Here is a 17500-nt window from a genome sequence, read left to right as displayed (position 1 = left end):
ATTTAGCCAATTATCTCAGAACTATTTCTAGCAGTATTCAAAAAGCAAACATTATTCAGGGCAAAGCAATGGTCAACCTAAATACTAGATACGTATACATACAGCACACACACACACACATGCACACTAGATACACATACAGCACACACACATTAACACACACATGCAGATGGTCTGATGTTTACAGCAGGTGATCTCTAAGGGTTATGCTTTGCATTATGTGTGTAATGTACTCTCTGGTGTGAACCTATACATGTAGGAAGACCCTGAACAATATACAATATGCTAATGCCTCTCCTCTACCCGCTCTGCCTTCTTGTCGTTCTCAAGAGCCTTAATATTTGCCAGTGCTCCTCTTGCTCGCGCTCTCTCTCTCTCTTTCTCTAGTCATACTGAAGACCCTTAATGTGCCCCCACCCCCCCCCACCCCCCAACCGCTTCTTTTTGCAGTTGCACTAAAGACCGTTAACAATATGTTCTAATGTACTCCCTGTGCTCTCTCTCTCTCTCTCCACTTCTAGTCGCACCTGGTGGGCATAGTGGTGCCAGACCCTGAGGTCTTCATAGACTGGGCCAAAGACAGAGGCATTGTGGGATCGTACGAGGAGCTGTGTCAGAACCCAGTAAGTGGCGCTGACCTCAGCGTGGTGTGTGCCTTCGTGCTTGCGTATTTATGTATGGTTAAGTTTAGAGAAAATACATTTGCTTGGAAGATCTACAATTACTTTTGAGGGTGGAATTAAGTCTTCCTGACTTTCTGCTGTAAATGAGTCAGATTTGCTTTTTTTGACTTCTGAGTCAAGTGTAGCATTAGGCCCATCCATTTTCACCCACAGTATTTTTGTTTGCCTTACATAATATATTGATTTTTATTCACAATTTACCGACATGCTTTTCCACCCAAGAAAGATGCATGCGTATGTAGGCTACTTGTTTACTTGTTTGTGTAATGTACTGGTGCTAATGAAGGAATGGTGGCTTTTACTGCATGCTTGGCATCTTGTACCTTACCTGTTCTCAAGAGTGTGAAACCAATAATGTTGGGAAAGAAAATAATGCTCTCATTGAATTTGCAAGATTTCAAGTAGCAAGGAAAGAAGTTAGGCAGAATGGATGCATGGATGGATTAAAAACTCTGGTGTTATACATACCCTCTTTGGCCCTCTTTGATACATGCACCATGCATGCACACACGTGCAAAAAAGTGCACACAGCATGACATGTATGTATCTAGTGTTGGCCAGGGGGCCCGGTTCAGGTTCACATTGACTTTGCTTGGGCATAATCCCTGGTGCTGAACAAAAAAGGGACTTAAAAAAAAAGTCCAATGGAGAGTGCGAACCATTTTTTTTAAAGTTCTTTTTTTCTTTTTATTCATTGGTATTTCGATCTTTCAGTCTTCCTCAGATTCACTAACACAGGCTTGACACGTTATCTACAACCCGGTTCAGACTGCCATCTTTGTTTGCTGTTGATTTGATCATCTTCCTCTGTGTGCAGGATGTGAAGAAGGCGGTCCTGGCGGATATGACGAGCGTGGGCAAAGAGGCCGGACTCAAGTCCTTTGAGCAGGTCAGTGGCTCAGATTCACAGCTAGACTAAAAGATTAAAAGCAAAAGAACTTGAATAACTCTTCTGGCCAATTTCTGCCCATTCAAATGGGGGCGTGGTTTGCTTACATTTTTTTTAAAAAAGTGTCAACATTCAGAAAGGGCCAGGATTTTTTGTGTGTGTGTCACTGCCATGGGTACTGACAACTCAAGGAGGGTGAGCAATACAGCTGCATCTTGAAATGGAAATAAAATCCTGCTGTAACTCGCCACAGTGTGCAATTGACAAAAGTCATACTTGACATCCAGATAAAAAAGTGTCTTTGTGAATATTTGGGTTTGTTATTGCTCTAAGTATTGGCCCTTGTGACTGTCAGGTGAAGGACCTGTACCTACACCCGGAGCAGTTCAGCATCAGTAACGGCCTGCTGACCCCCACCCTGAAGAGTCGACGGGTGGACCTGCGCAAGGCCTTCCAGGAGCAGATCGCACGCATGTACGGCAAAACAGCTGCCTAATGCAGGGAACCCCCCCTCCCACACACACACACACACACACACACACACAGACACACACACACACACACCTGCGTAGGGCCTTCCAGGGAGTACCGGTAGATCACACACATATACTGGCACCTAGTGCAGGGGACCCCTCTCACACACACGAGGGCGCGCACACAGAAGCAGAAGACCGGGGTAGCTGATAACAAGTCTGTTCTGCTGCTTGGGATGTCTACTGGTCTTGTTGTCAGGCCTGTGGAGTGGAGTTGAGTTTATCTTGTTAGCCATTTTAGCAGATCACTTTTATAGACTTCCGGCCACACTCTGTGTATTCAGAGCTGCTTTTTTCAGAGCCCCAGAGTTCTCAAAGAATGTTGCCTATGGTACCCTGGGGAGCCACGTCATTTGTTGGACATTCTGTTCTTGTCCTGTTCTGATAATAGCCAACCTCACTGACAAGACTACAATAACACACACACACACACACTTTCTCTCTCTCTGTCAAACACACACACACACACGGCAATAATCAGGCACTTTCTCATCGTAGTCCACATCTACTTCTGATATGGAGGTTGTGTGTGTGTGTGTGTGTGATGGAGATTCCCAGGCGGTGTATCCTATCCTGGGTATGTGGTTTCGGGGCAGCACTAGTCCCTGGCTCCGCACATCCGTCCATCCTCCTCCTCTAGTAATGTTCCGGAAATGATCCACAGCAATGCGAGCAGTCTTTTTTTTGTTGGGACACTTTACTTTACTTTAGCTGTAGCGCATAGCCCTATCAGAAACCGCCACAATAAGACAAATATTGCACATTGATCGTTTGAAAAATATTTGAAGTGTCAACACACACACACACACACAGTCCGGACCATTTTTCCCCCTGCTATGTTGTTGAGTTATGAGGGAGTTTACAGTGTAATTTATGCAGCTTGTGTATTATACTGCGTCTCTGTAAATGGAAAAGTTGTTCTTTGTTGCATTGTTTTGTTGTACATAATGGAATGTAGGAAACAATAAAGATACAATCACATGACTTGACTAATATCCAATCATATACAGTATACAGTATATAGAGGATGTCTGGATAGCTGATGACTCTGATCAGGAATAAAAGAAAATACACTTGTCACGTCTTGGTCATTTTTGAACGGGACTCTTCTCTGAATCATAAATGAGAAAGATAAATACATTACACTTCATGAATTTCAATCCATTTGATGGTGTCTGTAGTATTATATCTTTACTGTTAGAGTTAAGTATTTAGTTTAGGCCATTTTTGTTTAAAAGTCTAAAACTCTTCTGATAGTTTATAAGTCATTGAATGGCTTAGGCCCTAAATATATTGTAAATATGCTTGAACAATGTCACCCTAATAGATGTCTTAGGTCTTCAGAATCCCCTCTACTGTGCCTAGGGTCAGGTCTAAACTGGGTGAAATGGCATTTTGTCATTATGCTGCAAAATGCTGGAACCAACTTCCTTTCCTAATTTAATTAAATTAGAACGACCCCAACAGTATCTTGTTGTAAAGGGAAATTAAAAACAGCTTTATTCTCATCTGCCTTTGGTGATAGTTAATTACACTATCTATAACACAATGTAGTTTTTTCTTCCATTTTCTTTATTCTTTAGCACATTGAATGACATTTATGTATGATAATGTGCTATATACCGGTAAATATTTTTTGACAGATTGCTTTTTGCAGTACATCGACAACGACAGAAAACAGACCGAGTTAAAATGTACTCTTTTTAATACAAATACACACAGTTAGTCCCTCCCCATACAGTTAACCACAAAAACATCTTACATGAAAAAAGCTGATTCAGGATAAGTTAACAATTATGGCAATAAAATTCCAGTTTCCCAGTTATTTGAATGGAATGATGTAGTTTGTCAACAAATGACCACACATATAATACACTACACCCACAGATCAATGCATTAATACATCCAACAGATCAATGATGTCATTGAGATGATTGCGTTTGTCAACAGATCAAACATGAAGCACGAGTGAATAGAAGATTGAGTAGAGCATTGTAAGCAAAAACAATGATTGTACTAGAATAGAGATACATCCACCTCTTCAACTGCCACAACACAACATTGAAGGCACATATTCTCAGAGTACAATTCCCTTAAAACATTTCAACAGTCAACCGATTCCCATGGTCGAGCAAGGATAATCCTTCATCTTAACGCATTTCTTTTTTTTTTCTCCTTCATACAGTGATTCACATTAGAGACTTTCAATGGTTACATTTCATAGGCAACATTTATAAGAGGGTATTTGACGCAATAGCTGTGATTTGTCCAATTGACCAAAAGGGCCTTCGCTGGCACTTTAATATGACTTACTATGGCTGTGTTTAACACAACGTTAGTTCACAATCTAGTAGTAAACAGTCCCACTTGTCGGAAAATGAGACCGAAGAACACACAAAAAAATATCAAAACCTCAACACAGCACTGACACAATCCTACTGTATGAGTGAGTTGCAGTTAAAAAAGTCTACCGCTAGAGGGCGATGCAGTATTGCTTTAGAGAATGTGACATGCAGGCCGCTGCTGCTGAGCCTGTTGAAAGGGCACGAGACACATTCTGTAGCACCGTCTAGGCTCCGATGGGTAATATCTTTGTGGGCCACAAAGTGTGAGTAGGGTATTGGAAATTATAAACTCCACACAACTGGCGGCTTCATAGAGTTTAATGAATAACCTTCAGCCACCGCTGACCCTCTTTGACTTAGCTACGTAATTATCAACATCCTAAAGGCTATTGTTTTGATTTAGATATTGTGGAGACAAGTTATGTAAAATAACAGTTTGGTTATTTCAAATATGTATATAATTCATCAATATAGTGTTTCATCGCATTTCTTGAAACAAATGTTGTTAAATTAGAATGGCTGACGCAGAACAATCGTGAAGCAGAGTGAAAGATTAAAAATAAGCGCAGGTCAAATTTAGCCTTTGGAATTGAAGGTGAACTTTTTTTCTCCTCTCCGACAACCAATGGCAAACCTGGTGGAAGCCTACACACACAAACCCATTAGAGGACTCACTTCACATAAAGTACATAATAGAAGTGACTTGCCATTAAACGCCGATTGCAGTCTTTCGACGAGGCCTGCTTTTTCCCCCCTCTCCCCTCCCTCCTCCTCCTCCTCCTCCTCTCCGTGAGATGTGGACGCCAAAGCACCGTGTTCGAGTCGAGAAGCTTTCACGGATGATGGACAATAGGGAGAAGCACACGACGCGAGCGAGCGAGCGACGAGCGCTGGAAGCTCGAGAATGAGTGGGTGACCACTTCAGCACATTTCCAGCGCGTGAGATTGGGTATAAAAAGAAAAAAAAATCAAGTCTTTTCCAGCGCTGGCGGCGAGCCAACATCATCATTGTTAGAGATGGCTTTAAAGGGTGGCTTTTTCGCCTTCAAATGCTAATTACTGTTTTCTACAAGTTAACAAATTAAAGAGGGTACCACTAATGAAAAAAACACACTGAAAATAAATAAATATACACTTAAAATACAGTGTCTAAATCTCTAAACCATGTCTAGGCTGTCCATGCCAGTAGGCAATGACCACAACGGTCACATTTTTCATTCAAAATGAAGAAAAAGAAAAAGTAAAAAAAGAGAATTTCCCCCCAAAACAAACAAACCTTTTCAATGGTGTGTGTGTGTGTGTGTGTGTGTGTGTGTGTGTGTGTGTGTGTGTGTGTGTGTGTGTGTGTGTGTGTGTGTGTGTGTGTGTGTGTGTGTGAGAGTGAGAGTGAGAGTGAGAGAGAGAGAGAGAGAGAGAGAGAGAGAGAGATCTAGACAGAGGGCAGAGGGGAAGCATATAAGGACATTAGCAAGACCAAGTGTAGATGCATGCCACTCATGCTGCATGTTGAGATTTTCCCCCACTCCACTCCTCTCCTCTCCTCTCCTCAGTCGTCGGCGACGATGGAGAGTGCGCGCAGCTCGTTGAGCTTGCTCTCGTTCTCCCGCTCCCTCTGCTCATCCGTCAGACCGGCCTGGTCGATCTGATCCGTCAGGTCACTGAAGATCTTATGCATCTCCGTGAAATACACCACCTACAGAGAAAAGGGAGAGGGACAGAGAGAGAGAGAGAGAGAGTTTAAGGGATGGACAGAGAGAGAGAGCGATAAAGAAATGGACAGGGGCGAGAGAGAAAGAGATGAGAGAGAAAGGTGATATTAAACAAATGATATGGCTGTATGGTGTAGTCTCAGATCAATTATTACTGCTGTGAAGTACACCACCTACACAGAGACAGCGGGAGAGAAAGAAAGAATGAAAAAAGAAAGACGCAGAGAGAGAGAGAGAGAGAGAGAGAGACAGACAGAGAAAGGCACAGAACGAGAATCCACATTAAAGATGTTGCACCGTATTTCTCGGATCAGCTGTTTACATCTCTCAGTCGGAAAACAAAGAGGTAAGTAAAGGCCAAGTAGTTAACAAGTTCAACCCACAGGCCTCCTCTCATCCCTTCACCTCTTGCAACGAGACACCTTCCTCAGGACGAGTGGAACACTCACCCATCAAACAAGTACAAAGAAAAGGAGAAAGAAAAGGAAGGACAGAAAAACATCAAGGCTCTCTCTCTAATAGCTGATTATTAAAGCTGAGAAAAGTTAAGCAAAATCTTCAGTGCATGAGAAAAACAAACGACCCATCATACGAACAAAGAAAACAGACACTTTAAAGACAAAGTGAAGAAAGGAATGAAATAATGAAAAATGGACAAGAAAAGAAGTGAAGGAGAGAAATGGTAAAATCAGCCAGAGCATCCTCATCATCTGTGCTGATCTGCTTTACTTGAGTGGGCAGGTGACCCTGCCTCTTCTGCACCAGTCAAGCACAGTACAGCAGCGGAGCGCCACTGTTACCTGAAAGCTTTTCTGACACACCAATCCCACCCCTCTACCCCTGGCACGCACACACATACACACACGCACACACACACACACACATGGATCCCACCCCGTCTCTACCCCCGAAAACACTGTACACACACACACACACACACACACACACACACACACACACACACACACACACACACACACACACACACACACACCATCTCAAACTGCATCCCATCCCATCCCACCCCTGCCTGTGTGTGTGTGTGTGTGTGTGTGTGTGTGTGTGTGTGTGTGTGTGTGTGTGTGTGTGTGTGTGTGTGTGTGTGTGTGTGTGTGTGTGTGTGTGTGTGTGTGTGTCTACCCCCGGCCCGTGAGTCAGGATCCCAGGGGAGCGGCCTTTGATGATTAATACACTTTAATCACATTACAAGGCTCCATAGTGGTGGGCTGAGAATGAGCGCTGAGGGAAAACACAGGCCCCTTCAAACCCACACACACTAACACACGCTAGCACACCAACACACACACTCATACACACACTCACACACACTAACACACACACTCACTAACACACACACTCACTAACACACACACACACACACACACACACACACAAGATATTTATTCATGCAACGATGCAACTACACCAACAGCAGCGGAGTGATAGAAAGAGAGCGCGGTGGCGGCAGTACAGTGGAGAGAGAGAGAGAGAGAGAGAGAGAGAGAGAGAGAGAGAGAGGAAGAGGATCAGGACCGTTCACACAGCCTTCGCCGTAACACTCAGCAATACTGTGTGTGTAACAACACCAGCAAGTACGGGGGAGGCTGTGTATGTGTGTGTGCGTGTTAGCACATGCATTTGTGCATGCGCGTCTCCGCGCGTGTATTTCCACATGCACACGTGTGTGTGTGTGTGTGTGTGTGTGTGTGTGTGTGTATCTGTGTGCGTGTGCGTGTGTGTGTTTGAGAGAGCGGGCGGGCGAGTGCGAACACTGAAGAGCTATAGGCCATGAGCTAAATTTGAATACTCGTGTTGGTAAGGCTATTTTTATTGACGGCTGGCTTCAGCATATTGCATCCGATTAAAAAAGACAAAAAGGAAAGAAAAGAAAAAAACACATACACAAACAAATGGGAAAAAATCTGAACAGCAATACGTGGTACCTGTGTTCAGTGCTTCCGACATGAATTAATTACATGGAACTGCTTTAACTCCGACCAATAAAGCTTAAAGCTCGATTTTTTAAAAATTAAGTATTTAACATATGCTGGTTTAGATATCTAATTTAAAGTCAGGTTAGAAACGGGTTAAATTATAGTGCAGTCAGTGTGAAAGGGCTACATCATTTTTTGAAATTGAAGTTAGAAGTTAATTTTAAACCATATCAAATTTAGACGTTATTAACCCTTTGCAGTCTGATGAGCCTTGACATTTTTACATTTTTTTTTACAACTCCTTTTGCAACACTTAATTGCAAAAGTAAAAATAATATGGACAAATTCTGTGGAATATATGTTTTCATTTTATTTGCCTAATTAAGTCTACAAAGATGTTTGTTGGGGTCTTTAAAGTGAAGGAATATTCAGTGAGATGTATTTTTTGTTGTAATTATAAAAATCACATTTGGAAATTAGTTGGATTTGTAAAAAGGAATATGAAAGCAAAATGTTTCACATATGTACTGTAGAAGACGGTGATGGGTGATGTTTGGAATTAGCAACTAAAACGAGACAGAGGTGCTAGTCTTACACTTCCTCCTCTTACTCTATGCTTCACCTCCTCTGTGTGTGCGCGTGTGTCCGTGTTTTCTGGAAGTTCAACTGTTGTTCAGGTTATTGAGAAGCTTTAAGCATTTTAAGGAAAACAGACCACAGGTGAGATCTTTCTCTTAATCCTCCGATACATTTTAAGATTAAACATAATAAGAATAATAATAATTATATCGTTTATAAAAAGGTGAATAGCAGTGTCAGGGTATGTTGCACACATCTAATCACTAGTCAGCCCGGACTGGATCAAAACTAAAACTAAAAACTTTATATTAAACAAACTGCAGGAATCTCTGCATGCCATTCCCGCTGCCAGTATCTATCATGAAACCAAGTAAGTAATAATATAATAAATATATTTTATTGTGCATAAATGGTCGAGGGAACAGTGTGCAGAATTTACTTAAATTTGCGTGACGTGTTTAATTGTTTAAAATTGTATCCTTTAATTTGTTTGATTAAAAGGCCCCCTGTGTGGACCACGGTGACCTCTGTCATGACACTGCTGATAAACGAGGAGCAGCACAATGAGGTGCGCTGACAGGACCCAGATTTTACTCTCTGGTGTCAAATACACGTTTCCTCCGGAACCCCTGGATACACACACACACACACACACACACGCACGCACACACTATCGCACACACGCACGCACACTATCGCACATACACACACGCACGCGGGCAAACAAACATGCACGCGCACGCATACACACACACGCATACACACACGCATACACACACGCATACACACACACACGCATACACACACACACGCATACACACAGCTTGGCTGTAATCAGCCACTGCCTGGTGGGTTATTCATCTAAGGAGCGGCAAGGAACATCAGCTGTGCAAAAACATCCTCTCCAGTGAGGAGAAACGACTAACCGCGTAACGCAAACAGGCCCGGTGCTGTGTGTCCTAGTGTGTGTGTCCTAGTGTGTGTGTGTGTGTGCATGTGCTGCCTATAACCGCATAATGCAAACAGGCCGGGTGCTGTGACGCCGTACGCACGCTTAAGTGGACACACACACACACACACACACACACACGCGCGCGCGCGCGCGCGCGCGCGCGCGCGCGCGCGCGCGCGGTGACTTCCCCCGGGTGCTGTGCGGTGTTGCCATACCGTGCTGAGGGACAAATGGGTATTATGGCGTATTATGGTGGCAGTGTATGATTAGCTATAATTGATCGGAAGTGGCATCAAAGACTGAAATAAGGATTCAGTGGGCAGCAGACAGGATACCAACGACAGGGGAAGTGTGTGTGTGTGTCCGTCTTGCAGAGTCGCACAGGGACATAAGGAAAGACACACACACACACACACACACACACACACACACACACACACACACACACACACACACACACACACACACACACAGTGTGTTTACAACAGTGGCAGACAGCCCACCACATCAAGCAAGCACTGTGCTAGAGGGGGGGTGGTTTGCATTACCATGGTGAGAGGGGGGGGCACGGAGGGGAGGGTTCAAAGGGCAACGCTACCCTGCCTGTAAAGGCAGTAGTCTAAATATCCATAACACAAACATACAACCCAGTGTATACAGGCAAGACTGCTGCTGCCGGCGCTACTGCTGTGGATGGATTTGAGTGCGAGTGCGAGTGTGTGTGTGTGTGCGTGCGTGCGTGCGTGCGTGCGTGCGTGCGTGCGTGAATGAGAGGGAGAGAGGGCTTGTGTCTGTATTTGAGTGCGTATGTGCACGTGTCTCCATGCATGCGCGCGTTTGTGCGTGTGCGTGCGTGATCCAAACTCATGGGCACCTCTTCATTTATAACATGTGTGTAATCTGCTGTCACCCCGAGGCAACAGTAGGCAGCATGGCAAACTGGAGTGTGTGTTTGTGTGTGTGTGTGTGTGTGCGTGTGTGCGTGTGTGCGTGTGTGCGTGCGTGCGTGCGTGCGTGCGTGCGTGCGTGTGTGCGTGTGTGCGTGTGTGGTCCGCACAGCATAAACCCCTAGCGGTGCAGAGACTATTAATCTCTCTGGTGTTCAGGATTACACGCGTGACACCCGGTTATTCCACACGGCCCCTTCATGTTGAAGTACTTTGGGGCTCGAGGGTCATAACTCATCGCTAGGATATACTCGCTACACATCCATAACACACGCTCATACAAAGAGCTCTTTCAGATACAAACAAGCACAAATACAGGATACTGTGTGATGTGAATGACTGATGGGTAATATATTGTGTGTGTGTGTGTGTGTGTGTGTGTGTGTGTGTGTGTGTGTGTGTGTGTGTGTGTGTGTGTGTGTGTGTGTGTGTGTGTGTGTGTGTGTGTGTGTGTGTGTGTGGACTGGAGTGTCACACAGGCCACCCAGGCTCTGTAATTGTGTGCACACATGTGAGTGTATGCGTGTGTCTTTATTTATGAAGCAATGATAATGGAATTCGAATACATAACCCTTCTGAGAGCATCCATTCACGGTTCTTTCTGTCTGTCTGTCTGTCTGTCTGTCTGTCTGTCTGTCTGTCTGTCTGTCTGTCTGTCTGTCTGTCTGTCTGTCTGTCTGTCTGTCTGTCTGTCTGTCTGACAGACACACACACACACACACACACGCACACGCACACGCACACGCACACACACACACACACACGCACACACACGCACACGCACACACACACACACACGCACACACACCTCTAGGAAGGCTGTGACTCAGCTAATCAGAGAGAGCCTTATAGAGAGGCTGACATGGCCAAATTCACTGCTAGAATGACCTTTTGACCTTGTACCTTTCTGTCCACAACCAAATATACAGATACTCGCACACATCCCTGCGCGCATGCACACAGGCCGTACAGCTGGTCAGACAGGAGATGCTGTAGCTTCTGCCTGATTAGCATGTGTGGGTGGCAGAGAGAACACACACGCACACACACAACGGCGCTTGCCCACTTCTGTCTTTTTACCCGTTAGCGAATCCTCTCTATCTCCATCTGTATACCTCTCAATATTGATATACTTTCTTTCCCTCTACCTGTATATCCCGCTCTCTCTACATCTCTCCATATGTGCGCTTTCCCTCTCTTTCTTTCTGTCTCTCTATACACTCTTTCACTCTCTTTTTCTCATTTTTCCCCTCTTGTCCCTTATGACTGTATTGCTTTGCCATAGAACCCCCCCCTCACCACGGCAGATTAGTGCAGACTCCACTAACAGCTGTGCAGCTTGTGAGCCAGGCCCTGGTGTGTTCTTGTGGGATACATACTCTTCATCATCAGGACACTCATGGGAGAGTTTGACTCACCGCCTCTACTTCCTCTTCAAGAAAGCAACGGAGACACACAGACACACAACAGATTACTAACTAAATGAAGCTTTGGGCTCCTGCAGTCGCTTTGCACTCACACCGGAGGCTCAATTTTCTTAGAAAAGTTCAATCAATAAACTCCCCCTACTTTCCCGAAATGAAGTGTTCTGTACCCTGCCCACAGCATTCACCATCACAGGTTGGAGCTTGGGGGAGTATTCTAGCAAGCAAGGTATGATCTGGAATGTTCCAGGAATTGATAACATTCTTTCCAAGAAAGTGGTTTGTGTGGAAGAGAGTGTCCATTACAGTTTAGAATTGCATGAATAATGCTCTTCCACAAGCTTATTTGCCATTGTGTCAAGAGAGCAGGTAAACTGAACGGTGCTGAATTGCAGGAATTACTCTTCCAGGATGATAACCGTCCCAGGCAACTCTTCCAGGAGCTTCTTGACCAATGTGTAAACGGTAAAGTAAGAAAGTGTAAGTGGACAGAAAGAGACATAAAAGGCGCAGAGTTGCAGGAAGGGCAAACTTGTCTAACAGGAACAGAAACAGAAGAGGATTACACATTACACATTACACGTTTCTGCTGACGCCATGATGTCATGGTCAATGTGGCACCAACATCCGGAATAGGACCATTTCACTAGCTACATACTGGGTGGGACCCATGACTGGGGTAATTTGCAACTATTTTAATTAAATCTGTCCTGACATTTACAGGGCATATAGTCTGGACCTAGCTGTTGACTCAGACCCTTTTCCCTTTTTTGTAATGTCCAAAGTCAAATACTGCTTTCTTGTCATTTTTTTCAAATTAACTGGACATGAAAACAAAATATCATGCTCAGAATGACAGATCCTGCTTGCAATGAAAATTGTTACTTCTTTTGGGTGGGTGCCAACAGTTTCAGCGCTTCACCATGAGCGTATTAGCATATGATATCAATATTGTATACACTGCAGTTGCCCATACAGTCAAGCTACCATGACTTGCTATATTCTGACCTGTTTTGACCCATATAAGTCAAGCTCCCATTACGGTTTACTGTCCCACAGACATCACAGGGATCAAAGGTAATGCAGGAAGGGCTGGAAACCTGTCTGACTGGAAGAGAATAGGGCCCGATTACACACGTTTCTACAGACGCTGTGATGTCATGGCCATTGGCACCAGGAGCAGGAAAAGGACAATTTCACTAGCTACTGGGCGAGACCCATGACTGCGCATATGGCCTATAAATGCCAATGCCCATTAATTAAAATAGCAGCAAATTAACACGGTCTGGTCTTTGTTTGTGACTCGAGTGCTTTTTAATATTTTGCCCTTATTTGAACATGCAAAAAAATGGGCATTAAGTAGTCCTCAGAGTTTTGTGGGGTTTTTTTCTTCACAAAGTCTGCTTTGAACTGACGTTTGTTATTGTTTCTATATTTGTAGAGTTTTCTGCCTTTATTAGGACAGAGACAGTGAATATGAAGACAGGAAGTAAGTGGGAGGGAGAGGGGGCGGGGCTGCGAAATGACCCAAATCCACTTCGGCTCGAACCCGTTTCCCCATGGGTGGGCAGTCCATTCATGATACGGTTAGCGTTGTGCTAGTGCAGTATCACCATCAATAGCTTATTCCATACACAACAGTAACTAATACAGTCAAGCTACTATAACTGCTCTATTCATCTGCCTGGACCGTTATAGTCAAGCTCTTGTGAGTGTTTCCTCCTGTCCCACAAACATCCAGGGGAGGGAGGACCAAGTCATGGTGACTGACTGTGACAGTGGTTTACTGGGTTATGTTGCGTTACGCCGCTAAGTGACCATTACGCAAGACTAAAATGGTCCACATTTGTTTTGCTGGTGTCCCACAGTGCTGTTCGGCTCAGCCATCATAAGCTGTTTAGTAAGCAAACGTGGCCCTGGTCAGCCCCCGCAACACCCCCTCCCCCACCTCCTCCTTCACCATCATTCCCCTCCCTCCCTCCCTCCCTCCCTGTGAGTGAGTGAGTGAGTGAGTGAGTGAGTGAGTGAGTGAGTGAGTGAGTGAGTGAGTGAGTGAGTGAGTGAGTGAGTGAGTGAGTGAGTGAGTGAGTGAGTGAGTGAGTGAGTGAGTGAGTGAGTGACTGACTGACTGACTGACTGACTGACTGACTGACTGACTGACTGACTGACTGACTGACTGACTAGCCTGGTCACACTTCCACTCCCTCACCTCACCTCACTTCATCTTTTCCCTCACAAAGTAATAGGCCCCCACATAAACTGGTTCCATCCAATCCCATCAACTCCCTTCACTCTATGACTGATTGACAGGCCAGGTCAACCAATCCCCTTCCGCCCAATCCCTCCTCCTTCTCCTTCTCAACTCCCTCTCACCATCAGTGACTGACTAGCTTCGTCACCCAATCACCTCTAATCCCCTCTCCTCTCCTCTCTCACCTCCCCTCTCTGACTGAATGGTGGACGGCAGGCACAGGGCTTATCCCGAGCAGGCCAGACAGATTACCTCAGTTGACACTCCTCTCATCCTCCTGACTCCCTCGTTTCAATTGAGCCACTACTGGGATCATCGCAGCACGCCGCTACACTAACACGCAAGAGGACCGTGCCAGCATCGCCTGCTCTGCAGCTCCGTGGGTGTATGGTCAGTCACAAACCACTGTCACTCAGACAGGGAGGTCGACACCCAGGGAGAGAGGGGGCCCAAAGTTGGGATCCTAATTACATTGTTAGCCTTGGGTTGGGGGTCCTTTCTGATGATTTTGTTCTGGGCCCGGCCAAAGGTGTCAGCTGCCCTAGATGGGAGAAGGCAGAGGTGACAGTTGGAACCGCTACCGCCACCACTGGCCAGCACCACAGTCACCACCTGTGTCACCACTGTCACCGCAGGACACAGGGAGAGATGCGGACAGCCACTCTAAACCCTCATACAGACCTCAGTCTGACCACTCAAACCCTCACAGCCACTCAAACTCACCACAGAGCAGCAGAAACAGGTTCTACACAGAAAGAGGGGGGGAGGGAGACAGAAGGAGGCAGAAGGAGGAGAGAGGGAAAGAAAAAGAGACAAAGAGAAGGGGAAGGAGAGAGAGAGAGAGAGAGAGAGAGAGAGAGAGAGAGAGAGAGAGAGAGAGAGAGGGGGATAGGGAGAGAGAATGAGCCAAGAGAAATAGCCAACCACCCACACACCTGTACACTCTTCCATCACTTCTTTAGCGCCTCACTCCTTAATCTGTCACTTCCTTCCTCTTTCATTCTCAATGACTCCCCTCCTCTCTCGCTTTCACCTCTCTTGTCCTTTGCTCTGTTGGTAAAAAAAAGTAATTTTGCACTGTGTTTTTTTTTTTAAAAGGTGCTACTATACACTCAAAAGAGTTTAGGCTTCTTGTTTGGGCTTGAAAACATTTGGTCTCTTCTTCTCTACTTCTGATGTGGGAGTCAGAAGGTATTCACCTCTGGGGAGACAAGAGACATGAGACATTCACCTCTGAAAAGAGACATGTGACCCACAGCCATTGAGGTGGTCACACATTTCTTGCCTGTGTGTGTGTGTGTGTGTTGCAAATCACATTAGGCTGTTTGACCAGGTAGAGGAGACGAGTGGAGAGTTAGCTGGCCACACCCCTGAGGACCTATCCTCCGCTACAATTGGACAAACAGATCAACAGAACAAACACACACACACACACACACACGCGCACACACACACACACACACACACACACACACACACACACACACACACACACACACACACACACACACACACACACACACACACACACACACACACACACACACGCGCACAGGCACAGGCAGAGGCAGAGGCAGAGGCAGAGGCAGAGGCGCATCTTGTCACCAGGCTAGGCAGGCAGCCGCTTGGGGTCCCCAAGCCTATACTAGGTGGTGAATGACAGTTGTTCCGGGTCCAGGGACACAAGGGGCCCAGGAATCAGGAATGGGTCTTGTACATGTACATGTATTGTAAGTATTGAGTGGGGGGCTTTTCCAATGACTTTGTCCTGGGCCCAGCCAAAGTGTGATTCTCACGAAATCGGACATATGAGGTGGCACGAACCATTGTGGGGAATGAGTAAATGCTATCCAATTCAGAAAAAATGGCTTATATACATATAAGCATGGGCTATCAGGGAAATAATAAAAGGAGAACAATATGATTATTTTAAATATATATTTTTTACAATTTATTGTGAAATTCTCAGTACCGCAACGCGTCCTTTGCTAAATTTTGACTCTTAAAGTGTAAATATTTTATATTTTTAATAAAGAAAGAAGTCAGAACTTAGATGCATCTTATAAACTAAATAGTGACAGTGAATACATAAGTAGTTTTAGGAATTCATTCGCAGAAGAGGAGAAAATATTAAGAAAAACAACTTTGGTCAACTTTGGCCAAGACCAAAATTCTCAGCCTCCGCAACATTTTTAAGCATCATTTAAAACCAGAAGGAACAGAAAAAACAAGTTATTTTGTATGGGGGGATTCCTGTTACCATAACACCCAAGATGGCTACCAAGATGGCTCTTCATTCTATATCTCTCCAGATAAATGTTCACAATTTGGTTGCCAAGGTGCCTACACAACTTTTTGTTTCTCATTACCGATACACAAAGTTTTCATTGTTAAAATAATGTATATTTTGTTCTCTTTTGGTAATTATTTAGTCTTTTTAAGTCTTAATACAAATATTTAACAAAAGTTATCCAGACATCAAGGTGCCCTCCACAAAGATCAAAGAAGCTTAAGGTCACTCACACTCCGCAACACTTTTTCTCATACACCGCAATGGTTTTTCTCAGCTCCGCAATGGTTTTTCTCATATACCGCAATGGTTTCTCATACTCCGCAACAGTTTTCTCATACTCCGCAACAACTGAACTAAGTTGTGGTGGAAAAGGCAAAATATTCACAGAAGTGAATTAAATGACTAAAATACAATAAAATACAATATGTCTACATTTTCCCCAACAGTTGAGGGTTAGGACACCAGAAGGGAGCCTGCCAAGGAACTAAATCAGTGCAAGATCACCACTATTCTCATTACCGCAACACATATTTATTTGCAATTTATTTTAATGTTGCAAAACTATATTTAGTTTGTAATTGTATTAGGATAAATTGTAGTTCTTCACATTTCATCTGTATTAAAATCTAGGTACATGATGTTTATTTAATTAAATAGCCTAAATAGCCTTAAGAAACATGTTGCGGTAATGAGAAAAAAAATCATAAAAATAGAAAACAATATTAAAATACAAAATACAGTATTTGTGTTCTATACACCTCTCAGTACTTCTGTTAGTAACATTGCTCTGAAATGTCAAAAATATGTGAACAACCTATATTTTTTCTATTGTGATATCATGTTGCGGTACTGAGAATTTTGGTGCTCTGGCCGATTAAAATGACACTAAATATTCAGAAAAAATATGATTTCATGACAAAAAATTATGTTTTCAACTATTTCAGACCTCCATCTTGCAAAG

The 17500-nt window shown here is 44.3% G+C and overlaps 2 protein-coding genes across 2 annotated transcripts in view; one reads left to right on the top strand and one right to left on the bottom strand.

Moving 5' to 3' along the window:
- Positions 1-3183, top strand: part of acsl2 (acyl-CoA synthetase long chain family member 2) — a 41179-nt gene extending 37996 nt beyond the window's left edge. Inside the window, exons 19-21 of the mRNA XM_063195750.1 lie at positions 522-623; positions 1501-1572; positions 1928-3183. Coding sequence (XP_063051820.1) covers positions 522-623; positions 1501-1572; positions 1928-2068 — 315 coding nt within the window. The 3' untranslated portion in view covers positions 2069-3183. The remainder of the gene's footprint in view (positions 1-521; positions 624-1500; positions 1573-1927) is intronic.
- Positions 3184-3789: 606 nt separating this feature from the next.
- bin3 (bridging integrator 3) overlaps positions 3790-17500 on the bottom strand; it is a 76171-nt gene continuing 62460 nt past the window's right edge. The window contains exon 9 of the mRNA XM_063195749.1: positions 3790-6143. Within this exon, the coding sequence (XP_063051819.1) occupies positions 5997-6143 (147 nt within the window). The 3' untranslated portion in view covers positions 3790-5996. The remainder of the gene's footprint in view (positions 6144-17500) is intronic.

This window comes from Engraulis encrasicolus, chromosome 3 (genome assembly GCF_034702125.1).
Source record: "Engraulis encrasicolus isolate BLACKSEA-1 chromosome 3, IST_EnEncr_1.0, whole genome shotgun sequence".
Lineage (NCBI taxonomy): Eukaryota > Metazoa > Chordata > Actinopteri > Clupeiformes > Engraulidae > Engraulis > Engraulis encrasicolus.
This window is presented reverse-complemented; position numbering and strand designations above follow the sequence as displayed.